The sequence below is a fragment of the Chanodichthys erythropterus genome, chromosome 21 (genome assembly GCF_024489055.1).
Source record: "Chanodichthys erythropterus isolate Z2021 chromosome 21, ASM2448905v1, whole genome shotgun sequence".
Lineage (NCBI taxonomy): Eukaryota > Metazoa > Chordata > Actinopteri > Cypriniformes > Xenocyprididae > Chanodichthys > Chanodichthys erythropterus.
The window spans coordinates 5,681,005-5,699,700 of record NC_090241.1 but is presented as its reverse complement, the minus strand read 5'-3'; the positions used below and the strand labels follow the sequence as shown (position 1 = coordinate 5,699,700).

Below are 18,696 nucleotides of genomic sequence, written 5' to 3'. Positions count from 1 at the left end.
ATATTACATGAAAAACACAAAGTATAATATAATATAATAATTTCACAGGTATTGGTCAAGGTTTCAAAAAAAATAAAAGAAAAAGAAAAAGAAAAAAAGACTGTCCAACCCAACATGATAAAACAACCAGGTAATATTTGAGTGCAGGTAATGTTTATGTTGAAAACGATATGTTACGAAATTCTTGCAGTAGGATTACACAGTAAAAGGGTGTTGTCTGGTGGGAGCGATTAGAGTTATACCTGAGGAAGTTATGATGACATATAGGTAACACTTTACAATAAGATTAATTTCATTACTACTATAGGTTAATTTATTAATATACATTGTTAATTCATATTTGTTTATAAAAAAACTGTTAACTATATACAACTTAATTTAACCAAAATTATTAAATGCTGTAAAAGTATTGCTCTTGTTAGTTTATGATATCTAATGCATTGACTAATGTTAACAAATTACACCTTACTGTAAACTGTTATCTAAATATTTTATTGTAACATCACCCGTGACAAATGCAATCCATAGACACTTTACCAGCATGTACGAAATACATAAATATATGACTGATAAGCATTAATAGCCCTGATATAATTTAGTACACGTGTGTTCAATAAAATCATTACTTGAAAGAGGCTATTGAGAGGCTGGATGAATATTCAGTAATGAAATATACGTAACAGTCAAGTATGTCCTACTACTTGAGGTCACGGAGCGAGCTCAAAATGAGCAAGAAAATGCCTAAGGTGAGTTCAGTTCACCTGATCCTGAATCAGATAAAGCCAGGGAGAGATAAGATTGATAACTTAATTACAGAAAATCCCTTTTAACTCTCTCTGAATGGCTGGAAGCCCTGCTGTCTCAGGTTGGCCAATGGCAAGAACAGCTGCTCTTCTGGGGGAAAATCGTCCCATCGCCTCCATGTCCAACCTGAGAAATAAATCTTTTAGTGTATTACTGCAGCAATGTTCAAAATGTGCTTTCTTGGCATTTAGGAACTTTAAGATATAGTCAAATAATTAAAAACGAATCACTAATTCTTCTGTATTATCTTCGCTGATATAACAATACATTAAATCGATGTGTAATACTAAAACTAATTTACTCACTACTTACTCATAACATAGAAATCCAAACACATTACATTGTTTTATAAAATGCATAGCTATGTAAACATTGAGTAAATCTACAGTTAGGTTTGCTGAAAGTCATATGTGGCTATTCTGGCCAAAAAGCATGCATTTAGATAGTAGCCTAACCAACATGTAAAGTGTCCAAAAATTGTTTGTTTGTAAAATGTTTCAAAATTTTTCATATTACATTGAATTGAGTATCAATCCACCTGTCAAAATGTATGTCTGTAATTGTCAGACATAATCAAGAAGAAATGACCATTTTAAGGAGGGTTGGGATGGGAGTTACAGAGATTTTATATGCGTAGACCTACTTTTCATACTATTTTAGTTTTAAGTCAAAGTGCCACTATTATGCTATTAAAGGTTCCTAATTTTCTCCTACAAAAGGTTTGCATGCATACTCTGTTGTGACATTGGTCTATTGCTTACAGCACGTGTCAGAAATGAAACACCCATGAAATGTTGTGTCAGAAATGTTGTAACACTCTTTTTGAGAGACAATAACTCCATTTGTCGTGCACTTTGATCTTTGAAACTTACAGACCTTTTACATTCACAAACAGCTTTATTAAATACTGCATGAAAGATAATATCAGAAAAAGCATAAGGGCATTTAATTAATAGTTTGTCTAACATATCTAATGTTTTTAATAACCAAAACAGCCTTTAAAGCTTGTAAAAAGTCATGTTTTCAATATCTTATATTGTAGCTATATTCAAAAATATTTTAATATTTGCTCAAAACTGTTGTAACAGTGACTGCCAAGTTGGTGTGAGACCAGGCAATAGTGTCACATGACAGATTTTTATCACTATCATGAATGATCTGTGGGTGGGCCATCTGGGGCTGAGACTACACAGGCTTTAACACATTCAAAGAAACAATTTACCTTCATTTTTCTCTGGCTCCAGATTAACTGGTTCAGCTGAGAAAGACCTGTCCAGTTCTCCCTGCATGAGGATTGTGACATAATGGTAGTTTTCTTCCAGTTTGATGGAGTTGACGACGGATGCAAAGCGGATGTTCTTCAGATGGACACCAGCTTCCTCCATCACCTCTCTCTGGGCACACTCCTCAAAAGTTTCTCTAATAAGTGAAATTCATTTGCATGCAACACAAGAAAACAAAGTTAAAATGAATAAGCAGGAATTCTAATTTGATACTGTGATGTGTTTGCTTATCATTAGTAAAGGGCCCGCTGATGCATTTTTGAGACAGTAAACTCACCCGAACTCAATGTGACCTCCTGGTAATTGGTAGGTGCCTTTCCCAACTACGGTTTTTCTTTTTCCTAACAGGACACATCCTGGATTGGAGGAGTCTGTCACAAGAACCCCAAGTCCCACTCCAGGGTGTCTGAGGAAGGGGTTTCCATTTTGAACAGCCTCAGACATTGTATTTAAACTGTGATGAAACACACAGTTATATTGCTGTAGTAATCTGATAAATTGTTTACTTAGAGTACCATCTGAGATTTAAACCAAGTTCCATCCTTTCCATTAAAAAAATAACAATAATGGTCAAATGTTTGAAATAATTAAAGGGTTAGTTCACCCAATGAAAAAAATGAAAATTCTGTCATTAATGCTCTGAAGCTTCCTGAAGCAGTGGTTTGAAATCGGTCATCACTAAATAAGTCGTTTTTTTTTTTTTTCTTGGCGCACCAAAAATATTCTCGTCGCTTTATAATATTAATATTGAGCCACTGTACTCACATGAACTGATTTAAATATGTTTTTAGTACATTAATGGATCTTGAGAGAGGAAATGTCATTGCTCCCTCACAGAGCCATCGGATTTCAACCAAAATATCTTAATTTGTGTTTCGAAGATCAACGAAGGTCTTACAGGTGTAAAACGGCACGATGGTGAGTAATAAATGACAGAATTTTCATTTTTGGGTGAACTAACCCTTTAAGATTTTTTTAATTTTGTTGAAAGAAGACTCTTATGCTCACCATAGCTGCATTTTTTAAAATCAAAATACTGTAAAAAAAAAAACATTGTGAAATATTGTGAAATTTTGTTACAATTTATTCTGATTTCTGAAAGATCCTTTAACACTGAAGACTTCAGATTTGCTGTCACAGGGATAATATTTAAAAATATGAATTATTCCACACCTTTTTAGCGTAAACATTATCACAATTTTTTTTTTTTGTATTTTACAGAGTAACATTTGTTTTAGACATCAAGATATCTTGAGGAAAGGATGGAAGGTCCGTGAATGTGTACAAATGACTGATGATGACTACACACAATTTAAATTATTGTTATTGTAGAATCTACGGTGGCCGAGAGAGCTCAACGCGCTGCAAATAAAGAAAACATCTTCGTCAGTTTGACAACACACATGCTGCAAACTCCACGTTTTCTTTATTTGCAGCGCGTTTCACTATTTGTAAGTGTTGTGGAGTTTGCAGCGCGTGTGTTGTCAAACTGATGAAGATGTTTTCTTTATTTGCAGCGCGTTGAGCTCTCTCGGCAACCGTAAGAATCTCATATTTATGCAATTATTGTTATCCTTCTGCTAGACTTTGATAAAAGTCATACATAGAACTTGAGTGGATGAAAAAATAATAGATCTGCTTAAGCATCATTTGTGAACAACACAGTTATGTTTTTTTTAAATGAATCAGGTCAATAATTCAAAAACTTGTCAGAACACACAAAAAACACTCACTTGCTGCCATCTACTGGCGTAAGAATGTAAACTGCAGAAAGCGTCACTGATTCTTTTTGGAGAGCGGATTCTTCTGGATGATGGAATTAATCAAAACTAGTGAGAGAGTGAGGAATATGTGAAATGCTGGGTATCGGCATGAGCATAATTAAGCAACAGTTCTCTAGTGGAAAAACAGCAGTCTAAACTTACCTAGTGGAGAAGTCCGTAACAGATAGCATGTCTTTCACGACCTGGCTCGTGACGTTCGTGGTCTATGAGATGTACAAAAGGTAGCAAATCATCTTTATTCCCAAATGAAATTACATATTTGTCACAAACGTTCAACACAAACTGATTTGAAACGCTTTGGCTCATGCGGAAGGAAATAACCCGCCGCTATTCTTGAGGTGCAGTTGCGCAGTTGACGTACGTTCTAACGCAGGCGCGTCCAGTCAGTTGTTTTTCTGCTGCGCTGCTTGTACACAGAGCAACATGGCGACGTCCCTGATCTGTGGCCGGTTGTCCGCTGGACTGAGGAATTCCGGCTCCAGGACGACTTTAAGCTCGGCAGCTAAGGTCAGTTTTACGTACACACACCAGATAACTCTATCCGATTGTCATTTGTAAAGTATCTTGCTGTTTTGGTCACTTTCAATGACACCAAATGGCCGATTCTCCTTTGACATTAGCCTTCAGGCTAACTGCCTATCATTACTAGTAATGCTTAGGTTAGCAAGCCTATTCATTATCCTTTGAGTGGATGTTCTTTTGTAGTCTAACCAGATTCATGTTGAAATATCTGTGGTTTTAGTGTGTCTGTTTGATTATATGGTTATCATACACACTGTACATGTCATCTGGGTTTACTAGTTAACTTTGACCTACATGGACAGAGGGACAATCTGTTTGGTTTCACTTCAGTGTGTCTGATCAACTGTAGTGCCATCTGGTTAATAAATTAAACAACTGAACAATTCAGAACTGCAATTGTGTCTGTTATAATGAACAAAATTCTAACTGTAAACCTTGTTTCTGTTTGGTCATTGGAAGGTTGTACCCTTGAGTAAGACACCCAGGTATTTAATTCCATGTATTTATTGTACTGCATTTGTCTTTGGAGTACAGCAAATGATGAATTGGTAATTAATTAGCACATTAATGATCTCTCTGTTGCTGGTGCAGACAGTCTTTCAATAGGTATTATGATCCCACATATCCACATGTTGCTGAAAGGCTCTTGAATTTATTTAGTTTTAAAGTTCTTTCCATAAAAACATGAATAATAAATATAATTACTCATTGTAAGTAAAATGGTGTAGTTTATTTTTTTTAAAATTTAGATATCATAATATATTAGGAAGTGTGAGAGTCCTTAATGTGCAAAAATGACTGAAGACCATGCAGTTAAAATTATGGATATTGTTAAATATTTTACATAGAACTTGACAAGAGGAGGAAAATTAACAGATCTACTTAATTGTCAATAATAATAATAATAATAATTATCTTTACAGTGCCTTTCCAAAACCCTTCAAAAATGAAACAGTTAGGTAAATGATTCAATAAAGATTCAATTCAATGAAAGACACTCACTTGCTGCCATCTGCTGGCGTATGGATGTAAACTGCATCACTGTAAGAAGCTTTTATCTGAGATTTTCCCTGGTCTTGTGAACATTGTTTAGCAATCCACAAAAGTAAGTGTTTGCAGTGTAAATATGACCAAGACTTTATAGCAGTAATATCTCTTGTTCAGTCCCTTGTTTTGCAGTGCAACAAGAATTTCTTTGTGGAGTTGGAATTAATTTGTCTCTTTATATTCATTTACCAGGTGCTTGGTGGGACATCTGGTCTATTTGGTAACCATGGGAACCAGCCGTCCCCAATGCTGTCGGTGCAGCAGCAGAGAAACCTCTCCCTGCATGAGTACATGAGCATCGGGCTGCTGAAGGAGGCGGGCATCTCTGTGCCCGCGGGTATGGTGGCCAACACGCCTGACGAGGCTTATGCTGCTGCCAAGCAGATCGGTAAGAACAGATGAACATATGCTGCTGGGCACTAATTGAGGAAAATTGATACGTATTCTTAAAGGGACTGCATAACTGTAGTTATGGAATATGCTGACTTGTTCATATGTATATTCTCTGTTCATGTATTTTAGCATGCCGATGTAACCGTTAGCTTACTTTCCGATCCACTATTCTTTTACACAGGTCAGATTACGGTGTTTTGACCCTTATTACCCTATTTTAGGGTCTTGAAAGTACTGTGTGTTTGTGTTTCAGCTGTTGTGCTGTTCTCACACACGCTGCAGTCTAAACATAGATTTGTGCCACCTCTGGAGAATGTGGCTGCCCTAACCTTTAATTTGACTGTCAGCATATAGGCAGCACCCACACAGTCCCGTGATGGACAGGCAGTGCTGTTAGCCGGAATAAAGGAGGGTAGTGTGTCACAAGCATGGAGGAACTAGCTTTAGACTGAGAAACATGCACAATAGAGAGTGGGTTTATATGACCCATCAGTCCCGATCTTGGTGTAATCTGTCTCAGAGCAGCATAAGCCTGGACTTTACTCTTGGAATACCAAATGAATATTTTTGGTAAATGCAACAAACTGGACATTCAGGGATGCAGAAAGTGTGCAAAATTGCAACATGGGCAAAGTTGGAAATATCCATAGTTTCACAATGTCAATTCAGCGGTTAAATGGTGTTTCGTGGGGCACTTCCTTTTTTCAGAGCTGCAACGTGGTACAAAGGATTTGTTCACTTCAGAACATAAGTTTTTTTGATAATTTACTCACCCCCATGTCATCCAACATGTTTATGTCTTTCTCTCTTCAGTTGAAAAGAAATTAAGGTTTTTGAGGAAAACATTCCAAGATTTTTCTCCATATAGTGGACTTTGACAGCTACAAACTGGTTGAAGGTCCAAATGTCAGTTTCAGTGAGCTTCAAAGGCTAGTGAAACAATCTGTCATTTTCTAAAAAAACAAAAACAAATTGATATCATTTTTAACCACAAATGCTCGTCTTGCACTGCTCTGTGATGTGTCACGCATGTAAGTACCATGGTAGGGTGAAAAAACTACATCTTATTTTCTCTCCTCCACCTTCAAAATCATCCAACATCATTGTTTTACCTTTTTTTTTTTTTAAGGGCGTTTGACTTAGTCTTGTTCGCTTTGTAGGCACTGGGTCAGTACTTCCGCCTACGTCACGTGTGACCTTTCCAAAATGTTCGTTCAACCAGAGCTGACATTTCTGTCATTATTTACTCTCCCTGATGTTTTCTGAAACCCCTATAACAGATTTTCTTGTTCATTGGAATGTTCATGCCACTATTTTCCATACATTGAAAGCAAGCACCAAAAGCACCAGACAGCTGAAAAAAATATTTGATAAAAAGAGTAATATTGTGAAATATTATTACAATTAAAAATAACTGTTTTCTATTTTAATATATTTTAAAATGTTATTTATTTAGTGTCACATGATCCTTCAGAAATCAGTTTGAGAAACATTTTCTTATTATTATCAACGCTAAAAACTTTTTTTTTTTTGGTCAGGATTCTTTGATTCGAAAGTTCAATAGAGCAGCATTTATTTGAAATCTAAATCTTTTCTAAGATTAGAAGTGTCTCTTTACTGTCACTTTTCAATTTAATGCATCCTTCTTCAATAAAAGTATAAATTTCTTTAAATAAAAACTTAATGAGGGCCTTAATCAAAATGAGGGTGACTAAATAATGACAGAACTTTAGTTTTAATTAATATCTTTGTATTAATAAAATATATAATTCTGTCTGTTTATTGAAAACAGAGCTTGTAACGTTATGAATCCCAGTAGAAATTGTATAAAACTTCACCTGTTTTAAGCACCTTCTCATTGGTGTCGTAAGTCTGTTGTTTTCACCCTGGTTATGCGGTTTAAATCCTTGTAAATAAAAAAACTGTGACTTACGTCATGTTTTGTGGCATTGCATCAATCAAACAGTCAGGCCCAGTCTTGCATAAGCCTGTCCTGTGTGTGGTAATCCAGAGACTGTAGGTAATTACAGTGTGACTCATTGGTTGAGGATGCAGCAGTTTTGTAGTGGATCTTTCATCTGTCAATTTAAATGATCTTTGTTTGTTTGCTAATGTCCTTTGAGCATGGCCATGTGTTTTGTCAAGGTTTTTTTTTCTCATTATTATTTACTCTTTTCTCAGGCTCTAAAGACCTGGTGGTAAAAGCCCAAGTGTTGGCGGGTGGTCGAGGCAAAGGCACTTTTGAGGGAGGATTTAAGGGCGGAGTCAGAATCGTTTACTCGTGAGTGTTTGTGCCAACATTATTGTTCATTGCCTCATTACATTTCTGATTTCACCTCTTTGTCCTCTCACCCTCTTTGTGTCTGCAGGCCAGAGGAAGCGAGGGACATCTCCTCTAAGATGATTGGCAAAAAGCTGTTCACTAAGCAGACAGGAGAGGCAGGGCGGATCTGTAACCAGGTGTTTATCTGTGAGCGCAGATACCCACGCAGAGAGTATTATTTTGCCATCACCATGGAGAGGACTTTCCAGGTGAGAGATCACACTATGTCATTATTACTATGTGGTTTATCTATAAAATTGCTTTGCATATGAATTCTTTCAAGTATAAAGTCTTTTAACAAGAAGCATACAAAATTACATCACCACTTTACATGCACCACTTTGCAGATTGGCCAGTAGAGGGCAACTTTTACTGTGTCATGACCAGAAATGGCATGACTTTATTGGTTTCACCTGCCCTTAAAATGATCACATGGGTTCTACTTAACCTCCTACAGGGTCCCGTGCTGATTGGCAGTTCTCAGGGGGGCGTGAACATTGAGGATGTGGCTGCAGAGAATCCCGATGCCATTGTGAAAGAGCCTATTGATATCGTGCAGGGTATTAAGATGGATCAGGCTATTAAGGTGAGGCATAATATACGCAGAGTATAATATAGCTCTGCAAGACGGTACCCACACTGACTTCTGAATGAAAAATCTTTTTGTTCTCTTTTTCTCTCTGTCAGGTGGCTAAGAAGATGGGTTTCCCCGCTGCATTGATCAATGAAGCTGCAGAAAACATGTTGAAACTCTATGATGTGTTCATCAAGTACGATGCATCTATGGTGGAGATCAACCCAATGGTGGAGGATGCATCTGGCATTGGTACATTAAAGTAGACACCCTGCACTTTACACCATTATGTACACATTAAACAACCCAATCCTAGGGTTGCACAATATATATCGGGGAGAAAAAAACGATATCTCATAATGACTTACTGCCTTTGTATTTAAATAATTATTTGAACTGTGGGTTTCAAAATGAAATGCTACACTGTGTAACTTGTACAGCTCTTCACTCTGAAATACAGAAAGCTGCCAAGCTTAATGTTTGAAAATGAAGAAATTTAAGAAAGTAATTATTGTTAATAATAGTAATTTTACAGTTGTATTAAAGGTAGGGTTGGCAATTTCAGAGAGGCTAGCAATAGCAAGCTAGCTTTGAAAACATTAGATCATTAGAACCCTTCAGCGCATCTCCAAAGCCACGCCTCCTTCAAAACACATGAATCCGCACAGCCAGAGCAGAGTCTGCAAAGCGTCACGAGAGACCCATACGTCATGTTTTAAAACATAACATTACAACAGTTAATGTAAACAACTTACAGAGCTCTTACTTGTACCACCTGACTGCTGCAGATTCATTTCGGCATAGACAGTGTTGACATAGAAATGAATAATTCTGAGTCTGAGGATGTGAACAGCTCAGGTTAGAGCGTCATGGGTTGCCACCTTGTAATTACGTTTACGACATGGCATGTACGCAGCATAAGCTCATTGTTTTGGTTCAGGAGGAACTGTAAAAGATAGCTGCTCTTTGTTTGTGGCACCTGGTGACTGCCTGTCTACAACTCTGCATAGAGACAGAGCAACACGTGTCATAATCTGAAAACCACACCCACGGGGCTTTGACATTGTAATGCTTAAAGCTGCCTCCTTGTCATTTCTGACTTATAACAAAAAACAGAACATTGTCTAAAAGCTGCTATGTGACAGGGTGTACAGTAAACCAGCTAAAAAACCCAGAACTAAGTTTTTATAAGCTATCGACCCCAAAAAAAACAAAAGCATTTAAGGACACAAAAGTGGATACAGGCAATTGAGAAAGAGTGCAACGTGCATATTACTCTGAGAACTATGCCCACTGGAGGGAACGTAATTGCCGACAGGATATGCTAAAAATAAAAATAAAAACCTTCATTATGACAAAAAAAGTTTACTGACAAAATGTTTACTTCACACGTAGGCATACTGAGTGCCAGGATCCCACAATTTGCGATTCTTCTTGCTGATGTCTCACGTCTTACTGCCGATCTCCACTTTTGTCTCATTAAAGGCTGGCTTTTACTGTTCGGCATCTTATAAAAACGTAGTTCTGTTTGCTGTACATCCTGTCACACAGCAGCTTTTAGATATTGTTCTGTCTTTTGTTAGAAGCAAGAAATGACAAGGAGGCAGCTTCACGCAATACAAAGTCAATGGAGAGAGTTTGATTGTCTCCCCCCCCCCCCCCCCCCCCCCCCGCTGGGGCATGGGGGATGTGAAGAGTTTGAACCAGCATAGCAAAAAGTGTTTATAAAAAATGGCCTACCCTACATTTAAGCCTGTAAAATACAATTAGGTGACACTTTATTTTACAGTGTTCTTGTTACATGTTACATGTAGCATAACTATAAATGATGCACAATTACATGCAAGTAACCCTAAACCACACCCTAACCCTATAGTAAGTACATGTAGTATCACTCAGTACTTACATGTGTAAAATCACTGAAACAAGGACACCTTAAAATACATTTTATTAAGTACTTGATTATTTTTGTTTTCACAGTACATTAGTATTACAATATATTTCTTATATTGTTAAATAATCACTCTAAAAATCATAATTATTATTTTATAGAAATTGAATGGGTCCAAAACAGTGATAATGTGGTCTATGAAAACTGAAGTGGAAGGAGATAGTCTCTAGCAAACCCCCCCCTAATTATTATATGATGAATAACTCACTTTAAAGCCATTAATCTAGTCATCTGGTGGCAATTCCTCTGTTTCGTATCATAATATAGTATATCACAGAAAAGCAATGCTATATTGTACAGCCCTACCCATCACTGTAATGCTCCATAACCAGGCCCACAGGTTCATGCAAATCTTCCTCTGTGCTTTGCAGTGATGTGTATGGATGCTAAGATCAACTTTGACTCAAATGCTGCCTATAGACAGAAGAAAGTGTTCGACATGCGAGACTGGAGCCAGGAGGACGCCAGAGACAGACAGGCAGCCAAAGCAGACCTCAACTACATCGGATTAGACGGGACTATTGGCTGCCTGGGTCAGTACAAAAACCCTCGACCCTCCATTACAGAAAAATACATTCTATTATTGGTTTATATTAAATTCTGCACTTTTAGTAAACTTTTCTTTTGTGGTTTGTACCTATTTTACTAGTTTTTTAGATTAAATATGATGTCATATTTGTTTAGTCAATGGGGCTGGACTCGCTATGGCAACCATGGACATTATTAAACTGCATGGTGGAACACCCGCTAACTTCCTGGATGTTGGAGGCGGAGCCACTGCGCAGCAGGTGACGGAGGCCTTCAAGCTCATCACTTCTGATAAAAAGGTAATGTCATGGTCAAGTGAGGCAGTGCTGCATTGCATTTTTCTTCGTTCTTTTTTTTCTTTCTTTTTTTTTTATGCCCACTCTCTTATTAGTGGAGCAGTTATTGTCACTGAATGATATATATATATATATATATATATATATATATATATATATATATATATATATATATATATATTTTGTGGAGGAAGACAGTCATGCTAAAAACAGAAAAAAAGTGCATATACTTAGTAGGGACACAAGCTATATTTAGGGTCCAAATTATCATAGATATTTGGGCGGTAACCACCTTGCGACGGCCTAGCAACCACATAAGAACACCTTAAAGGGATAGTTCACCCAAAAAATGAATTTGATGTTTATCTGCTTACCCCCTGTGCATCCAAGATGTAGAGGACTTTTTTTCTTCAGTCGAACGCAAATTATGATTTTTAACTGCAACCGCTGCCGTCTGTCAGTCAAATAATAGCAGTGATTGGGAACTTGAACAATAAGAGTCAAAAAAACTTCCATAGACAAATCCAAATTAAACCCTGCAGCTCGTGACGGCACATTGATGTCCTAAGACACGAAACGATCGGTTTGTGCGAGAAACCGAACAGTATTTATATAATTTTTTACCTCTAATACACCACTCTGTCCAACTGCGTTCAGCTTCCGGCTAGTGAGGTCTGATCGCGCTCTGACAACGGAAGTGATGTCTCGCGCTCATTGAAGTATATGGGCTTCCGTCACTTCCGTCACCAGAACGCGTTTTTTGACCTCACTAACAGGAAGCTGAACGAAGTTGGACATAGTGGTGTATTAGAGGTAAAAATTATATAAATAATGTTCGGTTTCTCGCACAAACCGATCGTTTCGTGTCTTAGGACATTAATGTGTCGTCACGAGCCGCAGGGTTTAATTTTGATTTGTCTAAGCAAGTTTTATTTACTGTTATAGTTGAAGTTCCCAATCACTGCTATTATTTGACTGACAGAGGGCAGTGGTTGCAGTTAAAAATCATAATTTGCGTTCGACTGAAGAAAAAAAGTCACCTACATCTTGACTGCACTGGGGGTAAGCAGATAAACATCAAATTTTCATTTTTGGGTTAACTATCCCTTTAAAAACTACTTGCAACCACATATCATCAGCACCTCTCATGTTTTCTTCAGGAAAAAGTCCAAATCTAGTTTGCCTACAGTAAATGCTATTTTCTTTCTAAAAGGTCCAAGCTATTTTGGTGAACATCTTTGGTGGCATCATGCGGTGTGATGTCATTGCACAGGGCATTATCATGGCTGTCACTGACTTGGACCTGAAAATCCCCATCGTAGTGCGGTTACAAGGTGAGAGAGACCGAACTTAACACTATGATTATGATTGATGGTGCGGATGACTTTGATCAATGGAGAGGTGGAGGGAAGGTTTCAAACCCATTAAAAATATTTTTCAGCCCCCATACTTTATTTAAAAGAGTGCTGACCTGAAAAATTGAATCATGTTATCATTATACCCATAAGAACAAGCACTTCAAGGTAGGTTTGATTAGAAAATCACATGAATGGGAAACAAAGGCTTATCAGAGCAAGCAGTTTACTCTCTAGACTCTTTCTATCAGGATTCTCATGGTCATGGAAAACCTGGAAATATTCCAGACTTGAAAACTGGAAATGGAAAATACTGGTACTAAATATAGATTTTTCTAGTTGCACATGACTTAAAAATGTTTCATTGGGTAGATGTTGCTCTTCTATAAAGCAAAACTTGCTTTCAAGACATTGTGATATCTATCTAAGTTTCTTCATTTTAATGAATCAGATGAACTGGTTTACAAATAGGTCTGAATGATTAATTACAGAAGCAGTCAGAATTTAAATAATTATTAAAAATCCATATCCATAAACCACAGATGATTGGAAAGGGCATGGAAAAGTCTTAATACACTTTTTGACCAATGAGTTTATCTCTGTTAATAAAAGACTGCAAAAAACAAACAAACAAGAAGACCTGGAAGGTCTGAGAGAGGAAACATTGACAGAAGGGTGACAGAAAGAAAAAAGTCTGGAAAGGGATATTTGTGCAGGTGGCTCATGTTTTCTGTCCTTCATCTCACTCTCATCATGCTTGTCTGATCTCCAGGAACAAGAGTGGACGATGCCAAGGCTCTGATCGCTGCCAGCCCTCTGAAGATCCTGGCCTGTGATGATCTGGACGAGGCGGCCAAAATGGTGCGTTACTCTCGTTTATGCATGCATATGGGCAAATCGAAACTGACAAGGAGTGGAAATATTGAGAAGAATCTGCACATCATGGTTCAGGAATCAAATTGATAGTCTTAAGACGTTCACCCAAAAAATAAAAAATCTGTCACTATTTAGTCACCCTTCTCAGGCATTTCAACGTTGCTTATTCTTGGGTGATGGGACAAAAACGAATGTAAAAATGACAACATTTACACTTTGAAATTGATTTTATTGGAGAACTGTAAAAATGCACACATGCAAAAAAAATTGGTAACACTTATACAATAAGGTTCAATTCCTTGATACATTAGGTTTCATGAACTAACATTGACTGCTTACATGTGCACCAATAATGTGATTCTTTCTAATAATCAAAGTACGGTCTAAATTGCAAGATTTTTGCATGGCACAAGCACCTTTACACAATTTTCATTATTCTGATTATTCACTAAGAATTATGGTTATTTCTACCATCATTATTCACATACCCCAATGCACAGATGATAAACTCGCATACAGTAGGTGTTCCACACTCTTTCAGCACATGGATTAGTTCCCCGGTTCTTTGGTATCCGGCCTCAGTCATTTTTTCGGTGATGAGTCTAAAATGTCTCAATTTCAATACCATCAAAATACTGCATTATATTCATGTGGCGCAACTTTGTCAACAGCAAACCCAAAAATGCACATGCACACTTTGGTCAGTGTGGAATAGATAAGTGTTTACATGCCCATTTATTGCGATTAAAATCAGCATATGCCATGTTTTACTACGATTTACTACTTGATCTTATTAATTTGATCAAAGTATTGTGTTTGCATGAGGTAAAGTTTAATCGCAATACTGCCTGAATCTTATTATAATCACATTATGAGGGTGCATGTAAACGTAGTCAATGAAAAATATTTGTACAGCTTTTATTAATCTTGGGTAATATCATCCAGAAACAATGTCCAGTATATTAAGTTCTCAGACATGATTGGAACTTCAAATGGGACCAGGTTCTATGGTCAGATGAATATGAAAATATACTGCGGGATCTTTTAATGTTGTGGGCCTATTTTTCTGCTGGAAGTCCTGGACATCTTGTTCAGATACATGGTATCATGGATTCTACCAAATATCAACAGATAAAAAAAATCAAAACCTGGCCGCTTCTGCTAGAAATCCTATAATGAGCCACGGTTGGATCTTCTATCAGGACAATGATCCAAAACCAACTCAAAAATGTGTCACTGAGCACAGCTTTTATTAATCTTAGGTAATATTAATTTACATTTAACATTTCAAGTTATAAATATATAATATGTATTTCAAGTATAAATTTTGAATTTAATATATTATGAATGAACAAAAAATCAAATAAATTAATGTAGATTAATAAATACTGTAAAAAAATAGCGGTTTGTTAAAGGATTAGTTCAGAATTTAAATTTCCTGATAATTTGCTCACCCCCATGTCATCCAAGATGTTTAAGTCTTTCTTCAGTCGAAAAGATATTAAGGTTTTTGAGGAAAACATCCCAGGATTTTCTTCATATAGTGGACTTCACTGGGGTTCAGCGGGTTGAAGGTCCAAATTCAGTGCAGCTTCAAAGAGCTCCACACAATCCCAAATGAGGAATAAGGGTCTTGCGAAACGGTCGGTTATTTTCAAAAAAAAAAAAAATAATAATACAAATTTATATACTTTTTAACCAAAAATACTCATCTTGTACTGCTCTGTGATGTGGCACACATTACATAATCCAATTGGAAAGGTCACGCATGACATAGGCGGAAATACCGCGGTAGGGGGAAAAAAATCTCATCTCCATCTCATTTTCTCCTCCAACTTCAAAATCATCCGACATCAGTGTTTTACCTTTTTTTGTAAAGGCCGTTTGACTTAGTCTTTGCATGTTCACTTTGTAGAGACTGGATCTGTACTTCCATCTACGTCTCGCGTGACCTTTCCAACATGATTAAGTAATGCGTGACACATCGCAGAGCAGTGCAAGACGAGCATTTGAGGTTAAAAAGTATATACTTTTTTTTAATTTTATTTTTTTTAAATAACCGATAATTTCGCTAGATAAGACCCTTATTCTTCGGCTGGGATCATGTAGAGCCCTTTGAAGCTGCACTGAAACTGACATTTGGACCTTCAACCTGTTGAACCCCAGTGAAGTCCACTATATGGAGAAAAATCCTGTAGTGTAATTTCTTTTTGACTGAAGAAAGAAAGACATAAACATCTTGGATGACATGGGGGGTGAGTAAATTACAAGGAAACTTTATTTCTAGAACTAATCCTTTAAATCACGGTGCATAATGCATTAACTAAATGGCACCTTACTGTGTTGTCTGAAAAAGTGAAAGTGTACAAAAAGAAGAATGAAAGCAAATGTTGCAGTCTGTACAACTTTGCACTGAGTAAATAGAATCTACACAAATCTCATTACAAAGAATGATTTCAGCTACAAGCAATTTGTCTTTCCGCCGTGAATGTGCAACCGCAGCATGACCTGACATTTATGACAGCCAAGCAGAACACATTTGATATTTTTAATGTACCATCATGTAAAGCTTTTTTTGCCACGGCATGAATTATCAAAATGAGAAAAAGCTTTTGTTGCTTTTTACTCTGAAGTAGGACACTGTGTTATAATTAGGAGGAGTTTCATTGTGAAACTTTTACCATATCCTTCTCTTTTTCTCTAGGTTGTGAAGCTTTCTGAAATTGTATCATTGGCCAAAGAGGCCCAAGTTGATGTCAAGTTCCAGCTGCCCATCTAACAGAACACACTCACATGCCACCTCACCATTGAAACCATCTTATATGAACTGAATCTAAGCCCAGCACCTGAGCTTGTCTCGTCTCAGACCTCCAGTAGAGTTCTCCACAATCCCACGCCCTGCTCAAGCTTCTGTCAGCTCTCGTTTCTGTCTGTCTGTGCTTCCCCTTCTGTTTCATCAGTGCTTTCAGATTGTAAAAGCACATTTTATTTCATCCGATCAACCTCATCCAGTGCAGAGCCCATCAAATCAGTCCAATCACATACTGTTAAGGTTTTTTTGGTTCCATTGGTTTAGATCGGGTCAGTGTTACTGCCTACTGCTGTTTGTTTTGTCAATGTTATTGTTTGCTTGATTTCTTAAGCGGAGGAAGTATTTATGTGGGACTGTATTTATACTGTTGAAATGTACACGGAGAGCCATCTCTCTTGATATAGAATGTCTCTGACACACTGGTCCTATTGCCACATATAAACTCGCACACAGTATCATTAAAAGAAAATTCCACCCCCTCTTTCTTCCTCCCTCTCTCCCTCGCCTTCTTCTGTTTTCCGGCGGGAGTGAGTGTCGATGTAGGATGTCATCTATGGTCTCCTGAAGAGAAACGCACCATTTCCCTTTTAAGCAAACGCACAAGCACTCACAGGGAATATGTGTGTTATTGGTGTTCTCTCAGTCTGACATGGAGCAACCGGTACAGCGGATACAGAAAACAATAAAAATTCTCGAGCGTCTCGGAGGATGATGTTTGATTCTTCTCAAAGGCTCTGTCGCTGTCTATTTTTGAAATGTAGAACATGTACTTTTTCTTCCCTTGACTCATCTTTGGGTCCTGTAGTGAGAATTCAACTTTGTGGGAAGGAAATGTATGGATGTGGCAGCTCGCAGTTTGAAGTCTGTAATGCCTCAACTATCCATTCCCATTCATCTCAATGGCAGTTGCTCAGCTGGAGCAGGACCCCCTTGTAAGTATGCGATACGAAATATGCCATCTTTGCTTGAACTATTCTTTTAAGAGTCCTAAATACAATTGTCACTTGCAAAATATTTACTGTACACTCAAATAATTAGGCTTAAATGATGTTTAATATGCAATTTAAATACAGTTTTAACAAACCAATACATGCATATTTGTCAATCACACATAAAGGAAACTGGTAAGATTTCTGAACTTGTATTATTAAACTGACTTGGTTTAAAATGCACAATAACCATATCCACTTGTTTTAATCTCATACATTTTAGCTAATTCGATGTTCCTTGTTCCACAGTTAGCCATATTTGAACCCTGTTCATATTTGTATAAATTTAGTTGTTTTCACAATCAACACTTATCCTGATTCTAAGCAATTTGAAATTTGCATACATTTTTAAAAAATAAATATGATTATTTAAATAAAATCAAATAGATGCAAATGTATGACTAACACATAATCATAACATTAAGTTTATTAATGTTAAAACAGTGCAATCCAGATGGTTGGCAATTTTATGTGCAATTTAAATGCATGAATCTTAAATTTAGGCCTAAATAGATGCAAATTTAGATGTACTTTTTTTTTTTTTTTTTTTTTTTTTTTTTTAAATCGCAATTTATTTGTTGCAAAACAAATTTTCAGCTATACACAGTTACTTTTGAAATGCCATCAAATGAGACAGATGTTTTTTTCTGTAGCCAGATGGTTTAGTTCCGACATCTTACAGGAGCTAACTTGGCCATATTAACCAGCCAAACTTCTGGAGTGCCAGACTAGTTCAGGTAAATATAGATATAAGATACAAATATTTTTTCATGAATCCACTTCTATGATGCTAGTGTTGAGTTGAAATATCTTTGACATACACTCTTCAGACAAGTGCTTGTGTGGGGATGATTTTTTTTTTAGGCTGCCTGTTGAAAATGCATCATGCTTTAAATAAGTTAAAACAACATATTTCTTTGCTAAGGGTGATGTGATGTACACCCACCTAGTAAAAACACTATGAGCTAGTTTTAATGCAGTCTTAGAGATTTGTTTATCATATTCCCTATAGGCCCGGATGTGTTTGAATGTTTAAGGGAATGTGTAAAGCATGGGATAAGGCAAACTCATGTTGATATGGTCCCTTCTGTGAGCATGCATAAACTCTGCAGCTCATCTCTCTCTATTGGATGTGAATCGATACTGCGCTGCTTCTTAT

At 36.9% G+C, this 18,696-nt stretch overlaps 2 protein-coding genes across 2 annotated transcripts; one reads left to right on the top strand and one right to left on the bottom strand.

Annotated features, from left to right (window-relative positions):
- Positions 1–21: 21 nt before the first annotated feature.
- On the bottom strand, positions 22–4,151 carry nudt15 (nudix (nucleoside diphosphate linked moiety X)-type motif 15). The gene is made up of 5 exons (XM_067373167.1): positions 4,013–4,151; positions 3,821–3,916; positions 2,365–2,541; positions 2,027–2,223; positions 22–930 (listed from the first exon to the last, which is right to left on the bottom strand). The coding sequence occupies exons 3-5, from the start codon at positions 2,529–2,531 to the stop codon at positions 827–829; spliced, it is 468 nt and encodes a 155-aa protein (XP_067229268.1). The 5' UTR covers positions 2,532–2,541; positions 3,821–3,916; positions 4,013–4,151; the 3' UTR covers positions 22–826.
- On the top strand, positions 4,148–17,631 carry sucla2 (succinate-CoA ligase ADP-forming subunit beta). Its single transcript, XM_067373161.1, has 11 exons — positions 4,148–4,378; positions 5,633–5,828; positions 8,015–8,114; positions 8,203–8,365; positions 8,614–8,742; positions 8,844–8,982; positions 11,053–11,214; positions 11,366–11,508; positions 12,719–12,839; positions 13,633–13,721; positions 16,441–17,631. Exons 1-11 carry the CDS (start codon positions 4,295–4,297, stop codon positions 16,513–16,515), a joined length of 1,401 nt encoding a protein of 466 aa, XP_067229262.1. The 5' UTR covers positions 4,148–4,294; the 3' UTR covers positions 16,516–17,631.
- The last annotated feature ends 1,065 nt before the right edge of the window (positions 17,632–18,696 follow it).

Coding starts and splice junctions, on each gene's coding strand:
- sucla2 (XM_067373161.1), top strand. CDS start 4,295: ATGGCGACGTCCCTGATCTGTGGCCGGTTGTCCGCTGGACTGAGGAAT. Junction 8,115..8,202: donor GGAGTCAGAATCGTTTACTC/GTGAGTGTTTGT, acceptor TTGTGTCTGCAG/GCCAGAGGAAGCGAGGGACA. Junction 8,983..11,052: donor GGAGGATGCATCTGGCATTG/GTACATTAAAGT, acceptor TGTGCTTTGCAG/TGATGTGTATGGATGCTAAG.
- nudt15 (XM_067373167.1), bottom strand. CDS start 2,531: ATGTCTGAGGCTGTTCAAAATGGAAACCCCTTCCTCAGACACCCTGGA. Junction 2,224..2,364: donor GGAGGTCACATTGAGTTCGG/GTGAGTTTACTG, acceptor TTCACTTATTAG/AGAAACTTTTGAGGAGTGTG. Junction 931..2,026: donor GGAGCCAGAGAAAAATGAAG/GTAAATTGTTTC, acceptor TTTATTTCTCAG/GTTGGACATGGAGGCGATGG.